Consider the following 18,910-nt stretch of genomic DNA (forward strand, 5'->3'; position numbering starts at 1 on the left):
TAGAACATAGATATAGACCACAGATTATAGAGTAGAACATAGACATAGACCACAGATTATAGAGTAGAACATAGACATAGACCACAAATTACAGAGTAGAACATAGACATAGATCACAGATTACGGAGTAGAACATAGACTTAGACCACAGATTACAGAGTAGAACATAGACATAGACCACAGATTACGGAGTAGAACATAGACATAGACCACAAATTACAGAGTTGAACATAGACATACACAGAATACGGAGTAGAACATAGACATAGATTCTCTGTAATCTGTGTTAGTGTCAGAGATTGTTAGTGTTCTGTGGACAATTTTTTTGATTTTTGTTTTTAAAATTCTGTGAAATATATTTCTCTTTCTCTGTGAATATCCTCTTTTGAAATTTGGAAATGGTAGCGATTTATTGAATTCATAAAATGGATTTTTCGGAGTTAATCAAATCCAAATTCGAAGGATATGGAGAGGAAGGGCCTATAAGATGTATATTTTTTTGTGAATTTCATGATACTGCAGGTCCAATCATTTCTTGTGCAGTAAGTATATTCAAGGTATCCTTTTAATTTTATTATTCTCACGGTGTTCTCTTAGGAACCAGATAACTATATATCGAAGGAATTATTCGACAGTATAAGCGTGTACATTATAACGAAAGCAGAATTGCAAAGAAGTACAATCACTGTGTGGGTACACTAATTGCCTCTAATGTTTCCCCTTAATTTTTATTTAATTTCTAGAACACTGGCAGAGCACAAAGTTCTTGGTTTTCCAGTTGGAATAATTGATAAAAAGTATCCGAGAAATGCATTCCTTTTCAATTTGTGTTTTATATGTGATAGCAGTTCCAGAACTGTACACTATGAACCTGTAGTCACAAAGTTAGCAGAGTATCTAACTGCTATGGAGATAGAGAGTAGCTTTTTATCAACAGGCGCCTCTAAATTGAAACCTATATTGAAGCAAGTATTGGAGGAACTAAACACTAAAGGTGAGAAAACGAATTAGCGAAATTACAAATCTATATGAATCACTCACAGGTGAATGTGCCCTCAGTCAAGGCCCCATTGCTACTCATTTAAAAGTTGTCCGTATACGTAATGATCCCCTACCAGTTGCTGATCATCAGGTTCCTATATTGATCAAAGAATTACCTGAACAACAGTGGGATTTAACCACTCAACAAGTAACAACATATATCGATGGATTCAATCATATATCAAGAATTGCAACATTATCAAACGTTGATACCAGTCTGGTTAAAGCTTGTGTTCAAAATTTGATATATTACGGTGTCGTTGCTCTTGTCCCACTATTTCAATATGGAAATGTTTATTGTACAACGCCTAAGTTGAAGCTATTGGCACAAAAATTCGATCTACAGGTATGAAAGTTATTCATCTTGAGTTTCAATTTAAGAATGAAAAAATTTCAGGAGAGATGCCTTAAGTACGTTGCGTGCAGCCAACGTTCGCTTCCAAATTTAAGGGATATTTTCAGAATATATGCAGCCATGACTAGAGGAACAACAGTGAAAGACTTATGCTTGAGATTCAATCCTCCCAACTTGAAGATAAATGAGAGAAAATTGGTTCAATTTGGAATATTGGAGGGGCTTATTAGAAGGGTGCATAAATATCCTGTCCATCTGGGAGATCACCCGGATTTACAGAGGTCTTTGTCAGGCGCTTGTAGCTTGGATGAAATTTGTTGTTCAACGAATATAAATACACAAAGGTTGGAGGATCAGTTGGAGCGTGATCATAATGTTCTACTCTTGTGGAAATGAGACTCTCAGTGGAAATGTTCGGTAGTGCAAGCATGTTAGTAGATGTGAAAATATAAGCAATTTTACGAGATTTAATCATATTGTGATTTTATTTATTTTTAATTGCCATTGATTTTGAAATATATCTATTTTTACACTGTATTACCATTTCAAAATTAAACCTTTAGAGTTTTGTGGAACCTGCGGTCAAATTTCGTTTAGCTTTTAACAAGAAATTCGCATTTCAACCCATTTGAAACCCACGGAAACAAAAACTGGGAGGTTTTGAGGTTAAATAAAGTGTTTCAACGATCTTTAGAAAAAAAGATTATATTTCTTTGTCAACTATCAAATATATATACAAAATACTCCATATGGCATTAGATACAAAAGGTTCTCTTTAAATATAATAAATTCTGGTTTTTCATCAAATAACAAATTTAAAGTACTTTTCTTCCAGTCCTAGAATTGACTAACGATAATAGGGCATCCTGCATTAGCATGGTCCATAACTTCTAATTTAAGCAATCCAACGGTTTCCTTAAGCTGTGCTAAATGTGTAGCCAATTCACCGTTTTCACTCTTGAGCTGTTTCACCTTCTCCTCGAGCTTCGATATTCTTTCCAATTTTCTCGATCTGCATTTCGATGCTGCCAACCTATTCCTTTGTCTTTTACGTTCAAGTTTCATGCGCTCCTGATATTCCATGTCTACAGGAGACATTGGTGGGGAATTTGTGATATTCGGAACGGTTTGTGGCTCTTCCTTAACTATTGGTAAAAATTGTGCCTCATTATAGATAGTACTTGTGTTACTATCTGATCCATTGGAATTGTGTAATTTGTTGAGTGCCTCTTCAAATCCGCCAGCAAAAGATGCTTGTTCCATCGTTACTGATTTTGGAAAGAAAGATGGTGTTGGAGTATTCACTGATGGATTTCCAAGAATCATGTTTTCTAATTCTGGAGTATCAACTTTCAACAAATTCAAATCGGGGGAAAGTAATAATCCAGAATTAGCGGCTGGAATATTTAAATTCTTTACTTTATTAAAGTCGAGCGTTAAGCTTCTCTTCATATTGTTGATATTGTCTTTGTCATTGAAGTTTCCACTCATCTTTAATTGTTAACGTAAAGCTCCCAACCCAGCCAAGACCCCAATGAAAAAAACAAATGCACTAGAAGTACAACTAGGCCAAGAAGAATGTAATATATGGTATCACTCAATTCCATATAACCTGAAAAAAAGAAAATGGTTTGAAACGTGCAATAAACTAGTGAAAAGGGATGACCCTGAGCCACTTACAAATTTTAAAAATCTTTTTTATTTAGTTACCTAGTTATTTAACAATTGAATATTAACAGATCATTAACAAATCTGACACTATTTCTTTGTCATAAATCCAACAATAACTTATTGCATTCTTTTGATATCAAAGAAATGATAAGTTTATCAAAAATAATGGAAACAATAACATGAAGGTGTGTCTTTATCAGTTTCTTATATTGTGAACTGAAATACTTACTTTGTCGATCCAAAAATGAAAAGTTTTTCTTTTATTTCTTAATTTCCAAAATTGTACTCTATGAATAAACAACTTCAGGTCCTTCGGGATATTTTACTATTACGAGGTAACAACAAATAAACGTAATAATTCTATTTATGGATGACTCACAGCTCAATTTCCCATTCTGAGAATAAATACTGCAATCCCGTTGGCTATTGGCCAAGCACCTTCTAATCTTTGATTGGCTTCTTCAATATTTCGCTTTTACGCGGGAGTTTCGAATGATATCTACTTCCTTGACCGGTAATTTTTACATTTGTAATGTCTGAACTTCTTTTTTGGTTAATTGGTTCAGTAAATAAATACAGGAATACTAAACTCTTCCGTCTCAATAATATATTATACTCTCTCACTAAAAAATACATTTCATTATTACTAAACTTAGATTGCTGATTCTGAATTGCGGAATATTTTGCAATTTCATTCGATATTGCTATTCGTTGCTTGTAGTTACTAACAAAAATCCTTGCCTTTGGGTGATTGCCACTTCAGTGATAATATAGGTACTTGATTTGTATTTTTTTCTTATTCTAAGCCTTTATTCGATGAACCAAAATAAAATAATAAATTCCATGTATCCAATAATTTCATCGAATTAACCCCTGTAGTGTAGATAACGTTCGGAGTAGGAAAGTAATGTTTGTTGCATACTCCGGAATGGTAGGTATTTTGGAATGAAAAATGGTCCTTCGAATTTGTATTTTGGATTGAAAAATGGTCCTTGTACGTTCCTATTGGTGCGGTCATAAAAAACTGAAATAGGAGGATGTACCCTTCTCTCTCTACGAATAATTGCGATGATGAAGGGAAGATTTACGTAAAACTTCTGTTGCTTGAAAACATTCAAAGGCAACATTTGTACTCGGAAAGGTTGTTTTTTATTGCACATTAGTTAACAGAAAAGTGTGAGATAACATTTTCTTCGAATGTATTGTCGTTTTCGTAAGTTTCAAGCGAAAAGTAGATTGTGGCATTTTGGTTTTACGTAGAGCGCTCTCCTGTGAACTATCTAGTGATAAGAGAGAAAAGAACAAGATTTATTTCTGTAGCAAGTGAATGAACGGGTCTCGCATCTGCGCATGAGAAACTATCTCTTATCTATTTATATTATCGGAATTAAAATCGAATTGAGCGAAACCTTGCAGTATCAGCATAACGCTGGGTTCGATTCCTAGAAGGAAACCTTAACAACCTTGATATCTTGAAAACTGCCAGTGGCATTTAACGAAAAATTCAGATCATTCGGAAGATAAATCAGCAGAGCATATCATCCTGTGGCGTCCCCTGTGGGCGGATACAATAAGCAGCATGATAAGAGAGGCACCGTGCTCTCTAATCAAAGCACCTTTTTAATACTGGCCATGGCAGTGCCTTAAATTGTACGTTCTCAGAAATGAATTTACTTTCGCGTTCAAATCGGCGATTTTCAATCCTGAAACAATAACAATCCGGCTGTGAAAAACGTAAATTTATGTTGAAGTAAGTGGTTTGAAATGTGTCTTCGTTTATGTGTTTAGATAGTGTCGAATATGTGTAATGTACCGCCAAAGTTCTATCAACTGTGTCGTCTTTGTTTATCAGAAGATGCTGAGGCCCTGTCGTTGTTCGACAACACTGCCTCAGACAGAAATGTACCCAGAAAAATCATGACGTGTCTTTCAATAATGGTAAGTCGTTCGATTTATTATTCCAAAACAAATAGAGGTAAACGAAACTGCGAATTAACCTAAAGGAATGTGTCATTGGTTCTTGCGTTTATCTTTGTTCTAGGTTGTCAAAACTTCCAGACTTCTTTGATAACGACTTACAGCTGCATTTTAAGTCTATTTTAAGACCATATCTCTGCACCAGTTCTGTTACGAAAATTTTTTTTTATCTGCGTGGGACTGTAGATGCATTGTGTTCCATCGCAGCAGTCCAGTTGCGTTAATAATACAATTCTTTTAGTTTCTACCTGGGTTTACCTGGACGATTGTGTTTTGCTAGAGAAAGTTTGGCAAGATGAGGGAGATAAGAGATGAGTAGGCTGTGATAAGAGTTTCTTTGTGCTTTGAAGCGTTGGAACCGACAGGTTTCGTCCATTCAAATAATCCTTTTGAATAAAAAACATTACGAGTTTTAATGGATGCACAGTAGACCAGTTCTTTCCATCAAGAATTCATTGTCGATTGCTACCGAATTTAGTTATTTAAGAAGAAATAAATACCTATTCACACATGTCTATGTTCTTAATCATTGATCTTTTTGATATTTTCTTGATCTTTTTCTTTGGGCGGAAATAGTGTTTGGAAGACAAACAATACTAAAATAACCCTGGAATTTTCCCAGCTTACGCCTAAATTTTGAATAATCATTGAAAAATTGCGAATGTCCACTGTTCAGAATTGTTTCCGTTGGTTTGGGATTTTACTCGTAGTAATTTACATGAAAAAATCAACCTCTGTCTAGCCCTATATTATCTAATTCTGTCAATTATTTTTATGAAGTCCCACCATGTATTTTGGTTTTATATTTAGGATTCATTATTGATGCTTACTGGTTTTTTATGAAACTGTTCAAAGATTGGTTTTTTATCATTCCATTGATAACATTTCTTACATTTCAAGGTGAGTGATAAATTATATTATGTATTTTTTAAATGGTATAATTCACATTGACATTTGATCACGTTACAACTGATAATGATAAACAGTAACTGCTCTGTTTACTGTCCATGATATCAAAAAAAAAGTTCTATTGAATATCGATGAAAGGTTAATATCAATCGTAATCCGTTTATTTTGAATTTCTCACTATTTTATTGAGCTAACTTTCATATTATATTCAAGAACATCTGCTCTTTTCCTCAATAGGTAAAAATATTTCACAATCTGTGCTAACAGTTGCGGGCTGAAGATGATATTGCTATTGCTTCTCGAGTTCCGCTTTGACTCTAGCACTCCAGCAGCTGCCTTATCAGAGGCTCTGGAGGATATAGACACGATTTAAATTTAGAAACCCACCTCTCGTCCCTTGTAATACATGTGAACTCAGTTCGGAAATTCAATCTCGCTTTTACATATGCGAGTCGTGTACAGAATCTACGGAAATTCTTGATCTAAATCACACGTATCTGTTGCCACCACAAGTTTCCGGTTGTAACCGAAGTGAAAATAAACACAAACTCATCCAAGAAGATGAGCTATTTACTCATCCATCTTCTCAAGGTGCACGAATTTGCAGAAAACCATCCAGTTACCATTTGCTTATAATATTGAATTCGGATAGGTGCCAGTTTTGTTCATACCATTACTTATGAAAAGAATTTTTTTGCCAAATCTTATAAAAATTAGAAAAATTTCCCTTATAAGCATATAATAAAACCATAGAAATACTCATTAATTACAGAATGTCTCTATGTCCATGGGAAAAAATCATCATTGCGAAAGCATAGAAAATGATTCATGTTTTTTTTCCACGATCCTAGCGATGACATTTTGTCTGACCACAGGTCGAATTAGTGTTAATCGATTATTTGCGTAACATCGCAGCATTGGGGTATACCAAAAGTAAAAGGTTTGTTCCTTATAAGGTTTCACAAGATCCTAGGAACAATTCGTAATCGTTCAAAAACGTAGGTGTCACCTTTCCGTACCCACATTATCAAACAGGATAAGACGATTTCTAACGTTAACGTTCATCGGAACATGTAAACATTTCAACATTCACTATCAAAAGATGCAAATTAGCTGATCCTATGAATCCATGATGAATTCATGCGATCGTCTCCTCGTACAACTGTTAAAATACAATACAGCTCATAGCTCAAGTGACTCATAGCGCTTCTAGTGATATTAGATATATCTAGAAGGCGAGCCTATCCTTAAGTGGAGATTACGTTATTGGGTTGGACACATCTCGTATAATTGTTTAATTGGACGGTATTTTGCCTATTATCCCCGTTTTTTGTCATTTCTGGAATATTCAATGAGCGCCTGCTGCCCACGGTTCTGATGTGTGTGATTGCCCTATAAGGTTTTCAATGCTTCATGCTGATTAGGTAGAATGCTTTTGGAATTAGAATTCATGCTATAAAGCTATTAATTGAATCTTTAGCGAAAAAAAGTTGAACTCGAAATTGGTCTGGTATCAAAAATTTAATATTCTTTGTTTTCATAAGAACATTGGTCAATGGTGCCATCTACTAGAAAAAAGCTTGAATGATTCAACAGTTGGTATCACTTGAAATCACTGAATCATCTTCGTTTGAAGAACATAGAACATGGAATTCCACTCCAGGAACATAGATATCTATGTTCCAAGATTCCACTGCTTATTTGACGACGAATTTTAATGAACGCTCTATACATGAAACTGATTTCTGTTCAGACGCGAAAGCGTTCGCAATAAAAACGAAATATTCCCACAGTTCGAAATGAAACTCGCTGGCAGATATTGCCAATAAAAGGGGATCATGTAATAGCGTCCGATAGTGGAGCGCAGGTAGGTAATGCAACATAATGAAATATAGAACTTATTATACTGCCACGAATTAGCTACAGAGGAAACTTTAAATTCTATCTAAAGCGAGAGAATAACATACATCAGAGATGTCGAACTTAGAAAGTATTTCCTGTAAATTGCATTTGTCATAGAGTCCGGCGAACGCTTTGGCAATATCCCAGTCTCTCTCTGACCGATCTGTATTTAATAAATTCATCACGAGGTTTAGTTCGTTTCAGGTTACGTGAGCGATAAACAAACGCCGCAATAACGGGAAGATATCGACTTTATGTCTGTAAAGTAATACCTCTAACGTGTTTCATTTTTCCTCTTCTTTAATTGGTCTCTTTTCGATTTGAATTTGAAGGTTATTTGAGGTTATTCTGATTGTTGAACCCATAGACCTATTAAACACATGTGCTCAATCGTCTATGGTTGAACCAGTGTTTGTCTATGGTTAAACCTCTGGAATGAACAGGAAAGCCGTGTAAATCTTCTATATTTGCTAATTAATTCCACGAACCTCATCGGAATATTTATGATACTCTGGATTTTGAAATATACAGAGTGCCCCTACTGAAATATGATACAAAACTAATATTGATTTCATCTCATCTTTGTAGAGAAATCGAGAGTGTTCGTAATGATTCCCGTCAAGTTCAGTTTTCCCATCAAGCAATCCATTAAATGTATACACAATCGAAGAGCTGATGATGGCGAATTGAAAGTTACATAAAAACGGATAGTTTCTTCTCTTCTGCATTTACATAATTACCTCTTGGATATTAATTCAAGTATCGCGTTACAGGCCTAGATCGAATGCACTTTCAAATCAATCTGATCCTCTTTATTCTCGATCAAATTATTACCCAGTGGCGGAACCGAAGGGCAATGAATAAGGGCGTGACTGACTATTGGGAAGGAAATATAGTATACATTCAAGAAGGATTGACATCCCAGTAGGCCTAGAAAGTCCAGACGCAGCTTAATATCTGGCTACAGAAGATGTTTAATCGACAAGTGTCCAGTTGGAAGCAGATATATTGAGTGCGCCACTGTTTTTACCTCAAGTAGTTATTATGTATGATGCCACTGACGGATCATTTTCTCCTTGAGTCGTATGAAAGAGAATGCCGATCTTTATGTTGATGATTTAGATCTGATTCTATTCCGTAATACAACAATTGTCCGAATAATTCTAAAAGGAAATTTGATTTTTTAAATTTGACAGAATATTTCCATTCGGACCAGTGACGTTTGGTATTTCTATGGTTTATGCTGTCATGCGTATTTTTCAAATTAAAGGCACGTCCCCATTTTTTAATTCCCTTATTTCGTGCGTTTTACATGCTTTTGTACTCGCAGTGTTTCGTTGTGTTTTTGTACAAAGTTTTCAGGTTTTAAAAAGAGAATTGTAATCACCCACCGTTAGTCAGGTTTTTTATTAATTGTTTTGTTTGTTTCAGATATCGGACAGGGATTCACTACCTCATGTCATTTGCCCGCAGTGCATCAAGCAAGTGGAGGCACTTTTCCAGTTTAGAGAGAATGCACGACGGGCAGAAGATATCCTTAATCAGTTTCTTTTATATACCAGACAGTTGACAGGAACTTCTGAGGTAAGCATAATGAGTCCAATGAGATAGTCCTCAATTTTTCTTTGAATTTCTTTATTTCTGTTCATTAAAAACTAATATATAGAAAATATCCACTCCTTTGTACATCAAAAATAGGAATCAAGAACAAATATGTATTTTTCCTGTGAAAATGCGTGGAAAGAAAAAAAAAACGCGCTGTACCGAAAAAAAAAAAATTTCGGATTGATCAGCGCACATCACAATGTCGGCTGCCTGCTCAATGGGTTGTATAGTATGGTTGTACTTCTCGAGAACTGGTTCTGGCCCAGGATGCCGTACTTCCTCTGTTTCGCGAAACAGACAACGATCGCGACAAAGGTGGCCGTCAAGGCGACTAGGCTTACTGTGATCAGAACCACTCTGATAGCCGAGAACTTTCGTCTGAAGTCGTTCCTGAAGGATAAACTTGCGAGGTACTGAAAAAACAACAATTCTCAGGCGAAAAAACTAACAATACACACAAAGTATCTAGATGTTCAACAACAAAAAATGATTTACTGGAAGAAACGTGATTTTAAAGCAAACAATTTCCTAACAGCTATACGTATGAAGTGACATCTAACCTATTCTAAGATGACAGTGACATTTGAAGTTTGCTTGACAAGCTGTCAACTAAGAAGTAACCATATCGATTTACTTACGCCTTCCCTGCATACTTTATCGTCTATAGAGAATACTTGAAAGCTCATTTCTTCGTCTCCAATGCAGTATGGTCCTGCCTTCAATCTTGTTATCCTTTTATCCAGGCTCTTGGAGATGTTGTACAGGTTGCAGCTGCACAGAAGCGGATTACCGTTAAATTCGAAAACGTGCAGGCTGGGCCAGTCCAGAAGTACCGAAGGAATGTCCATCAGATTGTTGTTGTTCAAATAGAGCTGAAACATATGAAGTGTGCACTTGACGTATAAAAAGTACCTCAATCAGTTAAAAACGCAAAATGGCATATATGAGATGAGCCATACACTTCCAGCAATGGTGCTCTGATGATGGGATAAAAATTCCGAAACTAGTTGCTACTACTACTTTGAAAAAAGTCATTTTTGGTGGCTTGATATTTTTTACTCACCTCCCTTATCGACATACCATTTCCTCTACCAAAAGCGTCATTTTCTATTACCTCCAAATACTTATTATCGGACATGAATAATTTCCTCAATTTTTTCAAAGGAGTGAACGTATTAGCATGTACTTCGACCACGTTTGTCAAGTTGTTGAGCGATAACTCAATCAAATTGTCAAAACCTGAAATAAAGTTGAGTCATCGCCATATCTCAGTCCATATTATGCATAATAAACTCGGAGATAAATACCATCAGGTTTCAAACTTCCCGATAAGTTTTTTAAAGTCCTTGTTTTTAACATTCCCCCATCTTACCATTTGCTTACCTGCGAATGTTCCATCTGTCAGTTCGTAAATGAGGTTAGAATCCAAAATGAGCACTTCCAAGGCGTCAACGTTAGCCAGAACATCGGGGACCTGCTCAAACTGGTTTTTGAACAGGTTGATCTCCAACAATTTCCTCAGTTCCTTGAACAATTCCCTGGGCAGTTCTCTCAGGCCGTTGTTTCCTAAATTCAGATACTGAAATATAAGGTTATGTTTGGTCGTCTGGGTAGGTTGTGGCTCACCTCTAGATTAGGCACGGAAGTCAGAGCCGCCTGCGTTTGCAGGTCGAGAATTTTAAAACGGTTTCCCTCCAAACTGAGGTGCTTCAGTCTAGGCATATGCTCGAAGAGGGATTTTTTCAGCGAGTGAATCCGGTTATAGGCCAAGTTCAAATGTCTGATCTCTATTGGTTCGTTTTCCTTGTTGTTATAGGGACCTTTGAATTTTTCTTTAGAGACCTGGTCACCTTGAGAAAAATTGGAGTTTCAGAATCATTTTAGCCAGTATTTAGGTTAGGTTAGGTTTCAGAATCATTTTAGCTAGTATTTAGGTTAGGTTAGGTTGCAGAATCATTTTAGCTAGTATTTAGGTTAGGTTAGGTTTCAGAATCATTTTAGCTAGTATTTAGGTTAGGTTAGGTTAGGTTTCAGAATCATTTTAGCTAGTATTTAGGTTAGGTTAGGTAAGGTTTCAAAATCATTTTAGCTAGTATTTAGGTTAGGTTAGGTTAGGTTTCAGAATCATTTTAGCTAGTATTTAGGTTAGGTTAGGTTTCAGAATCATTTTAGCTAGTATTTAGGTTAGGTTAGGTTTCAGAATCATTTTAGCTAGTATTTAGGTTAGGTTAGGTTTCAGAATCATTTAAGCTAGTATTTAGGTTATGTTAGGTTAGGTTTCAGAATCATTTTAGCTAGTATTTAGGTTAGGTTAGGTTAGGTTCAGAATCATTTTAGCTAGTATTTAGGTTAAGTTCAGAAAAGTATATCTTACAATACCTCTCTAGCTTTTTCAAATTTCAAGGATAAGAACTGTTGCATGAAGGAATGAAATTGATTGATCGTTATCGTTAAAAAATTGGCATCATTTAAACTCACCGGTCAGGAGGTTGTAACTGAAGTCCACATAGCTGACGTTCTTCATATTTTCGAAAAGACCCGGCGCCAAGTATTTTATGCTGCAATGGGACAGAGTTAACATGGCCGAACAGTTACTAGAAGGGAATTTCTCCAGGCTGGTTATGATGTTGTAGCTGAATGTCGCTCTCAATGTCTTGTTCTCGTGGCTCGGCCAGTTGCTGAGGGTATGGTGCATGTCTCGGCTCTTACAGTTGAGGAAAAACAGGTCGGAGTAGGTGTTGCACTCACATTTGTTGCAAACGTCGACGGACGTCTCGAAATTTGAGAAATTTTCGTCAGGATTGTCGTCTGCTCTCGTTGAAACGATGAGCAATAAACATAGTATCTGTAAAGGAGAATATTTAGTAATAAAATGAAAAATAAAAATGGGTATTTTAAATTTAAAGCGTTTCATTTCAATTGCACAAGTTGGCAACATCGACTGCAATATGCCTCGATAATAAAGGACAACAAATACATTATCTTGATGAGATAGACAAAGATGGCTGTCTATGAAGTCTGCGACGAACGAGGAAGGTCGTAAAATTGTATAGGATTTTAAAATCAACCGCTGTTATTTTATAAACATGCTGATCGGACATTGTTCTTTTTATTTTCTAGTTGGCGCTGTTGCCAAATCGTAAACTTGAAACCAAGCGATTTAAATTTTAAAACCCCATATTTGAAGAATGATTTTGAATAGTTTCCGCGGTGCATTTGAAAAAAACATGAATGAAACTTGCATATGCAGTGATAACCCAAATTGACGAGAATTCCCCATTGAATGAGTCCAATACAATGACACGTTTCCTTGAATCTATGCCCTAGTGGTAAAAATTCGAATATTGGAAGTATTGGAACTTTTATAGATTACTCACTTAAAACTAATGTCATGAGGGAAATTGATGAAGATGAACGACCACTTACCACACTTAATTTTCTGAGCTGCTTACACATTTTGGCCACAAATAAGTAAAAGAAAACCTCCCAAAGATCCTCATGCAGTCTATTCCAATGACTACAGTCCCATCACGATCTGTGTGTATCGTATGAATTGTTCTGATTAATGCCTCCCCGATAGCATTATCTTGTTGTCTTAATGATTACGTTAATTTCACTCATTTCCAAGCTCTATTTTTTCCGATGATCCGACTGAAAAACGTGAAATAAAAGGTGTAAGTGAGCTTGAACGACGTGTAAACAGTCAAATATGGATTGTGTATGTGTATTCGATTGAATCCAGAAGATTTTAATGTTTGGAAAGTACACTTATATAGACTATTGACTTGTGGATGAGATAGGGTAATCGCTTTGGTTTCAATGGTATTTTTTCAGGTATTGATTGTTGGTAGTTAGGAGTAGAAATAATCTTTGAAGTTATTGAGGGATTGCTTGAATACTTCTGGGACTCGCTCGAAGATTAAACTCGAAATTTAAATATATTGAAGTAGATTTTTTCACCTTATATATGCGGTTCAGAGCCCTGGACTGAAATGTCTAAATTAAAGTGCATATTGTTAACTCATGTATCAAGTAGAAAGCTCATCTTCTGATTCGAATACTCACATCTCATGGATTTTCCCGCTTGGAACTTGTCGCACCAACAGATCTGAACTGAAACCTCGACGGAAAACAAATCGATTGTTTCAGCCATTAAATCTGCGACTTGCACACACGGGTATGTTTGTGGCAATTCCACACGTACAATTTCTGAATCAGTCCGGATGACTAATCTTCCATTGTCCCAGCTACCTGACTTATTATTTTTTATTTTTGTTTTGGGAAATAGGTGAGCGATGCCGGCGTTACGCATACGCTGCGTGCGATCAGCAGGTTTCGTTTATTTTCTCACGGTCGACTTCAGGTTCGCTTATAAGGAGGATAATGGGTCTTGGAAGGTACGATAGGTGAATGCTTGATCCGGGTTTTTAATTGTTCCACCTTTGTATTTTCTCAAGTTCCTCAACTTGCAATCTTGAAAATCAGTCGATCGAATTTTGCATCAATTACATTGAGTTCACTATGTGTAAACGTTGTGAACCGAGTTCATTTGTTGACCTGTTATCTCTTAAACCTTGGATCACATTTTTTTATGCAAACGGCTCTGGAGACCTGTTCCATTTTTTGCAGAGTGTTCGTGTACATCGTATTTGTTGACTTTTTTGTTATAAAAATGTCTTTACACTTTGGTTCAATAAGTGATTTTTTTATCAGAAGGTTTAACTCGTCATTAACAATTAACTAACAGGGATTGACAGGATAAATGAAACCACACCTGCTAATTTTCATCCAGGAATCATGTCGTGAAGTCCTTAGCATTTATTTACAGACACCCTGTATATTTCGGTGGAAAATTCGAATTGAGTTGAATGCCCCAAGAAAACTTCTTATGTTTTAAGGCGGAGTTATCAATCTTGACATAGTTTCATTTAATTTCTAAAAAAAAACTTTGGCAACGAAGCAGGGATGCTAACTTGGTAGTCTTGAAAGTAATTTAGAGGTGATTTTCGATTGATTCTCCAACTTTCGCCACATAAGAGAGCAAATTGAATAATTCTGGCATTTTTTTTCAGGAGAAAGTACGACAATCAAGCAACATCTTAGAAAATATGGTGAACACCTTCAGGATAGCGAACGGTCGTTTAATAATAGAACCCTGCGATCCCAACTCGAGGACGGAACCCGACCAGAACAGACCGAAAGACGTGGAACCGAACAATTTACAGGAATCCTTATTGAAGATCAAAGCCGAAAACTCGATAAAATACGGCAACGTAGGATCCCCGAATGAGGCGCTGGATTACAGGAATTGCGGCGTTGGCAGCATGGTCCAAGAGAATGATCAACCGGCTGATCTCTCTAAGAAGGCCGAAAATGTTACGTGCGTTCCCGAGATAGGTTACATAAAAGAAGACGATAATGCTTCGGAATACAGTAACAGTTCGGACCCGGAGAGATTAGAAGTTGACATGTCACAGGTAACGAAATAAATGAGATAAACTGACTGAAAATTTCGAAAAACTATGTATAATTTAGAGATTCTGGACAGAGAAAAGAAATCAAAACAGTTGTCTTGCGTTGTCATCGGATCGCGTAAAAACGGCTGAACCGATTTCATTCATTTATTCTTTAAAACATTCCGAGTACTTCGTAGAAGGTTTTAACAAAAAAAAAGTTGGGAAAAATTTCCTGAGAAACTGGGAAAATCAAGATAACTAAACGAAATTTAAATTTCGCGCGCAAGTGTATGTTGGGTAGTCTGCCCTCCACGGACAAGTGATTGACGTTTGACAAATGAGATTTATGAACGTCAAAATGCTCACTTCATGCATCGATGGGGGATGAATTAATTTTGAGGGTAATTGGTGATATTTTCAGGCGCCAGAGGACACCTCAAACTCCACGACGCATAGTGCCCCGTCGCCACATCCCTCAGACACCCATAAACAAGAGGACAACAGGAACCTTTGGTGCGCATTATCTCAAAACGGCTACAACCCATCTTTACCCTTAACGGGAGAGGCCAGCCAACTTCTCAAGAAACTCATCACCTGTAGGAAGTTGGGCATGAGCATCACGCCGAGTCCGAGTCACTATGTTAGCGCAACAATAGACGGAAGGGGAAACATGACAGTCATGAAGGACGGTTCGCAATCGGAACAGAGCATGAAGACCTCCGGTAGAAGGAAACAGAGTTATCCCACCAAAGCCAACGTTGAGGAGAATAAGTTTGTGACCAGTTCGCCCAGTGAAGATACCGAAGAGTTTATGGATTTCTCGAGTGCGAATTCTTGGTGTAGTCTGTCTATTGTCAAGGGAGGAAAGGTTGGTTCTGATTAAAACACTTAATCTATCTTTAATCCACACGCAATTTCATGTCGGCAGACTGGTCCTAATAACATGACTAGGAGGGTTGATCTTGCCTGTACGAACTGCGGCACACAAACGACAACAATATGGCGGCGTAACCTCAAAGGAGAAATGGTTTGCAATGCTTGCGGGTTATACTATAAACTACACGGAGTGGACAGACCTCATACGATGAGAAGGGACACGATACATACGAGACGCAGAAGACCCAAGGCCAGTGAAGAGCACCAGAAGGATAAACAGAAAGGTAATGATGGGGTAAACAAGTTAGAGTCAAATTGCGCATGCGAGAACAGATGTCATTCGTACTTTTTGTTGCCAGATTGTGCAAAAACATGTCGCAATTCCGGAGTTTAGGTTTAAATTTCTTCATTTGAGCCTAGAAATCTCTAAGTTGCACCACCTAATGTCCATTTTTGTAACTAGACTTAGTACTTTTTGTCCATACGAGAAAAAGAGAAGAATTTCAGTGTTTGAAAGTGTTTATGAACTCCTGAAGCACTTAGTTCTGGCGCTTGTAAATCCCCTGGGTCAAAGCCAGTGTATGTTTTTAATCTACCGATCCATTTCAAAGCGTTTTTACCTGTATTACTATTCAAACCTTTAAAATGTATCTTTTGAACTATTTCCCTTTGCAGCAATAAACTCGAAAAAAAATATAAATACTATGGAAACTAAGGAGACTGAAGAGATGTTATCTGCGCTCAGAAAACAGTTACAGCCTCATCTTATGATGGCCCTTCAAGGTCACAAAGCATCCAGTTTTCCCCTCATTCAGGTAAACGAAAGGAAACGTCTACAGGGTGCATTTAAAGATGAGGCTTTTTTCAACAGAAAGTTGAACTGGTCAAAATGATGCGTTTTACCTAAAATCATTCAAATTCACAAAAATTTTCAAGATGGTCATCACAATCTTCTTCTTCTTCTTCGATCCCTCGAAAAATGGGGTAATAATAATAGCACTTTGTCAACACAATCACTTTGAATAACTGTGTCGGTTTCTACAGTGTTTTCACGCCAAACCGGACGATACAACCATTTTTTCAAGTGACCTGATGCAACTAATCAGATAGACTCGGATGATGTTTTGTTTCGTTTTTTCGATGCTGGAGATATTTTGTCGAATTTTTAGGGGTTGTAACTCCGCCATCATCAATATTTTATATAGACAATTTGTGGTAAAATGACTTATTTTGACGACTTCTATCTTCTGTCAAGAAGGAGCCTCACCCTTGAAAACAACCTGTATAACTGACCAAAACTTGATCGGATAAAGGTTCTGGAATTGCACGTTAATATTTCAGGATCCACAGTTCTCCAATTTCTTGCCTAAAGGTGAATCGCCTGGGGGTTCAACCGCCGAAATGGACTCCGAAGATGAAACTATGGCCGATGAACTACCACTAAATTTGGTATCGACCCAAATAACGGAAACGGAAACTCGCTGAAACAGTGTCGCAATAATAAAAACCCCATGCTCCCCGTGATATTAAATACTTAAATCGCGTTGGTATTTGAGAAAGTATTATATATATAACAAGTTGAGTTGCTCTAGGTCGTGAAGTTCAATTTTTTTTCCTTCTAACTCGAAAATCAATACAGAATTGTATGCACATATTTGTAGCTTATCAAAAAAATTGAATTTCAGGATTACGCGAGATTTACAGTGAGTGAATGATTTATTTGTGTAGCCAACATAGTGACTATTTGCCAGTTTGTTAAGTTTTCAGGTTGTTATTTGTATTGATGAGATTAAACCAGTTAATGTAAAAGAAAATGCACCCAGAACCAGTGAGTAATAGTATTAGATCATTTTTTGAGCAGAAACCTCAAAGTATTACTTCAACCAGTACTTATTTTTTTTTTTCGGTAATACAACTGATGAGACGTATTTCAGGTATGCCGGTGGTTTATACAAATTCGAAAATAAACAAAATCTTGATCATTTTCGAATTTGCATAGATTCGTGCGTTTATAGGCCAGAATATTCAGTTTTTAGTATTTTACAACTCGAGCGATGACAATTTAAAAGTGAACGAAGAACTTATTTTTTATATTGAAAAAAAGCTTTACTTATATATTTGTAACAGATGTGATATTTTCCATGCATTATTTTTACCGATTACAGAATAATAATTGTAACCAAAAGTTTGTTAGAAAGCCAGTAGTACCTTAACATTTTCTGAATGTTATTTTTTTCTAATACTCAGTATAAATAAGGTTAACTATAATTTAACTCTTGTAAGATTCGAGAATTTCACATACGGTCAAAGTTTTTATTTCTCTTTATTTATGGTTATGAAATTTTACATTTAATTGGTAACGTGTGAAAAGCTTAGTTGCGTAATTTTAATACTCTACCCATATTTATTTCAAAAATTCAAGTCTGTTTGCTCTCTTATAATGATTTCGTAACAGAACCAATGTGATTTAATCTGTATATATTCTTTTATTTCGATTCTCTTGAAAACCCTAATTTATATATATTTACATCTTCTGTTTAGAGAAAGCATTTCTTTAATTTTTTATGGTGCAGCTTGTATGAAATTTCTGTTATTTCAACGGCAATATTCTTCGAAATTAAAAAATTTTGAAGCTAATTTTAAGTATTAATGTCTCGAGTGATATTTCTTTTTAACATTATTTAACTTATAACTTATTATATCAAAATCAGTATTGTAATTTTTTTTAACTCAATCAGTTGAATGACATGTTTTGGCAGCTTTTTTGTTTGCTAAATTTTTATTGTGTGTTACTGTTGCTCTTTTTGGTTGGATTCTTTGAAACTGTTGCTTATTTCCCCTGTTTTCTAATCGAATGGACACTTTAGTATTTTTCTGTGTATTTATACCAATCATCAACACATTTTGGAGCAGTTGTGATATGTAGATGGTATTTTTAATATTACCAACGTGTGTACCTATACACTCATTTTGACTTTATAGAAAGCGTTTGAAGAAATTTTGTTAATAGTTGCATTAACCATTTTGAAAACGGATGACTAATTTAGAAGTTATGATATTTTTTTACAAATAAAAATAGCTGCTAAATAGTTGTTTTAATATTCGACCCATCTTTAGA

General features: G+C 36.0%; 4 protein-coding genes across 7 annotated transcripts; 2 read left to right on the forward strand and 2 right to left on the reverse strand.

Moving 5' to 3' along the window:
• The first annotated feature begins 341 nt into the window (after positions 1–341).
• LOC123316335 (GATOR complex protein NPRL2) lies at positions 342–1,935 on the forward strand. Of its 2 annotated transcripts, XM_044902363.1 has the most exons (5): positions 342–542; positions 598–689; positions 744–994; positions 1,044–1,387; positions 1,439–1,935. In XM_044902363.1, exons 1-5 carry the CDS (start codon positions 426–428, stop codon positions 1,790–1,792), a joined length of 1,158 nt encoding a protein of 385 aa, XP_044758298.1. In that variant the 5' UTR covers positions 342–425; the 3' UTR covers positions 1,793–1,935. The 2 variants fall into 2 exon arrangements, with proteins under 2 accessions (XP_044758298.1, XP_044758299.1); XM_044902364.1 differs by lacking the exon at positions 598–689 and having other exon boundaries at positions 377–542.
• A 150-nt stretch (positions 1,936–2,085) lies between these two features.
• Positions 2,086–3,481, reverse strand: LOC123316336 (transcription factor AP-1). Of its 2 annotated transcripts, none has more exons than XM_044902366.1 (2): positions 3,297–3,481; positions 2,086–3,008 (listed from the first exon to the last, which is right to left on the reverse strand). In XM_044902366.1, exon 2 carries the CDS (start codon positions 2,885–2,887, stop codon positions 2,234–2,236), a length of 654 nt encoding a protein of 217 aa, XP_044758301.1. In that variant the 5' UTR covers positions 2,888–3,008; positions 3,297–3,481; the 3' UTR covers positions 2,086–2,233. The 2 variants fall into 2 exon arrangements, with proteins under 2 accessions (XP_044758301.1, XP_044758302.1); XM_044902367.1 differs by lacking the exon at positions 3,297–3,481 and adding an exon at positions 3,107–3,251.
• A 997-nt stretch (positions 3,482–4,478) lies between these two features.
• On the forward strand, positions 4,479–18,879 carry LOC123316515 (GATA-binding factor 6-B). Of its 2 annotated transcripts, none has more exons than XM_044902625.1 (7): positions 4,479–5,005; positions 9,287–9,439; positions 14,533–14,937; positions 15,338–15,784; positions 15,845–16,076; positions 16,468–16,607; positions 17,134–18,879. In XM_044902625.1, exons 1-7 carry the CDS (start codon positions 4,868–4,870, stop codon positions 17,275–17,277), a joined length of 1,659 nt encoding a protein of 552 aa, XP_044758560.1. In that variant the 5' UTR covers positions 4,479–4,867; the 3' UTR covers positions 17,278–18,879. The 2 variants fall into 2 exon arrangements, with proteins under 2 accessions (XP_044758560.1, XP_044758561.1); XM_044902626.1 differs by having other exon boundaries at positions 4,480–4,817.
• LOC123316517 (leucine-rich repeat-containing protein 70-like) lies at positions 9,474–13,133 on the reverse strand. Its single transcript, XM_044902628.1, has 7 exons — positions 12,887–13,133; positions 11,939–12,305; positions 11,087–11,310; positions 10,844–11,039; positions 10,524–10,699; positions 10,099–10,332; positions 9,474–9,873 (listed from the first exon to the last, which is right to left on the reverse strand). The coding sequence occupies exons 1-7, from the start codon at positions 12,914–12,916 to the stop codon at positions 9,655–9,657; spliced, it is 1,446 nt and encodes a 481-aa protein (XP_044758563.1). The 5' UTR covers positions 12,917–13,133; the 3' UTR covers positions 9,474–9,654.
• Positions 18,880–18,910: the final 31 nt, after the last annotated feature.

The sequence above is a fragment of the Coccinella septempunctata genome, chromosome 7, assembly GCF_907165205.1.
Source record: "Coccinella septempunctata chromosome 7, icCocSept1.1, whole genome shotgun sequence".
Taxonomy (NCBI): domain Eukaryota; kingdom Metazoa; phylum Arthropoda; class Insecta; order Coleoptera; family Coccinellidae; genus Coccinella; species Coccinella septempunctata.

What these genes read in the sequence shown, in the direction of transcription:
- LOC123316515 (XM_044902625.1), top strand. Translation starts at nt 4,868, where the DNA reads ATGTGTAATGTACCGCCAAAGTTCTATCAACTGTGTCGTCTTTGTTTA. An exon ending in CTATTGTCAAGGGAGGAAAG is followed by an intron (nt 15,785 to 15,844) that starts GTTGGTTCTGAT and finishes TCATGTCGGCAG; the next exon opens with ACTGGTCCTAATAACATGAC. An exon ending in CCAGAAGGATAAACAGAAAG is followed by an intron (nt 16,077 to 16,467) that starts GTAATGATGGGG and finishes TTCCCTTTGCAG; the next exon opens with CAATAAACTCGAAAAAAAAT.
- LOC123316336 (XM_044902366.1), bottom strand. Translation starts at nt 2,887, where the DNA reads ATGAGTGGAAACTTCAATGACAAAGACAATATCAACAATATGAAGAGA.
- LOC123316517 (XM_044902628.1), bottom strand. Translation starts at nt 12,916, where the DNA reads ATGTGTAAGCAGCTCAGAAAATTAAGTGTG. An exon ending in GACAGATGGAACATTCGCAG is followed by an intron (nt 10,700 to 10,843) that starts GTAAGCAAATGG and finishes ACTTTATTTCAG; the next exon opens with GTTTTGACAATTTGATTGAG. An exon ending in ATGGTATGTCGATAAGGGAG is followed by an intron (nt 10,333 to 10,523) that starts GTGAGTAAAAAA and finishes CATATGTTTCAG; the next exon opens with CTCTATTTGAACAACAACAA.
- LOC123316335 (XM_044902363.1), top strand. Translation starts at nt 426, where the DNA reads ATGGATTTTTCGGAGTTAATCAAATCCAAATTCGAAGGATATGGAGAG. An exon ending in GTCCAATCATTTCTTGTGCA is followed by an intron (nt 543 to 597) that starts GTAAGTATATTC and finishes GTGTTCTCTTAG; the next exon opens with GAACCAGATAACTATATATC. An exon ending in CAAAGAAGTACAATCACTGT is followed by an intron (nt 690 to 743) that starts GTGGGTACACTA and finishes TTTAATTTCTAG; the next exon opens with AACACTGGCAGAGCACAAAG.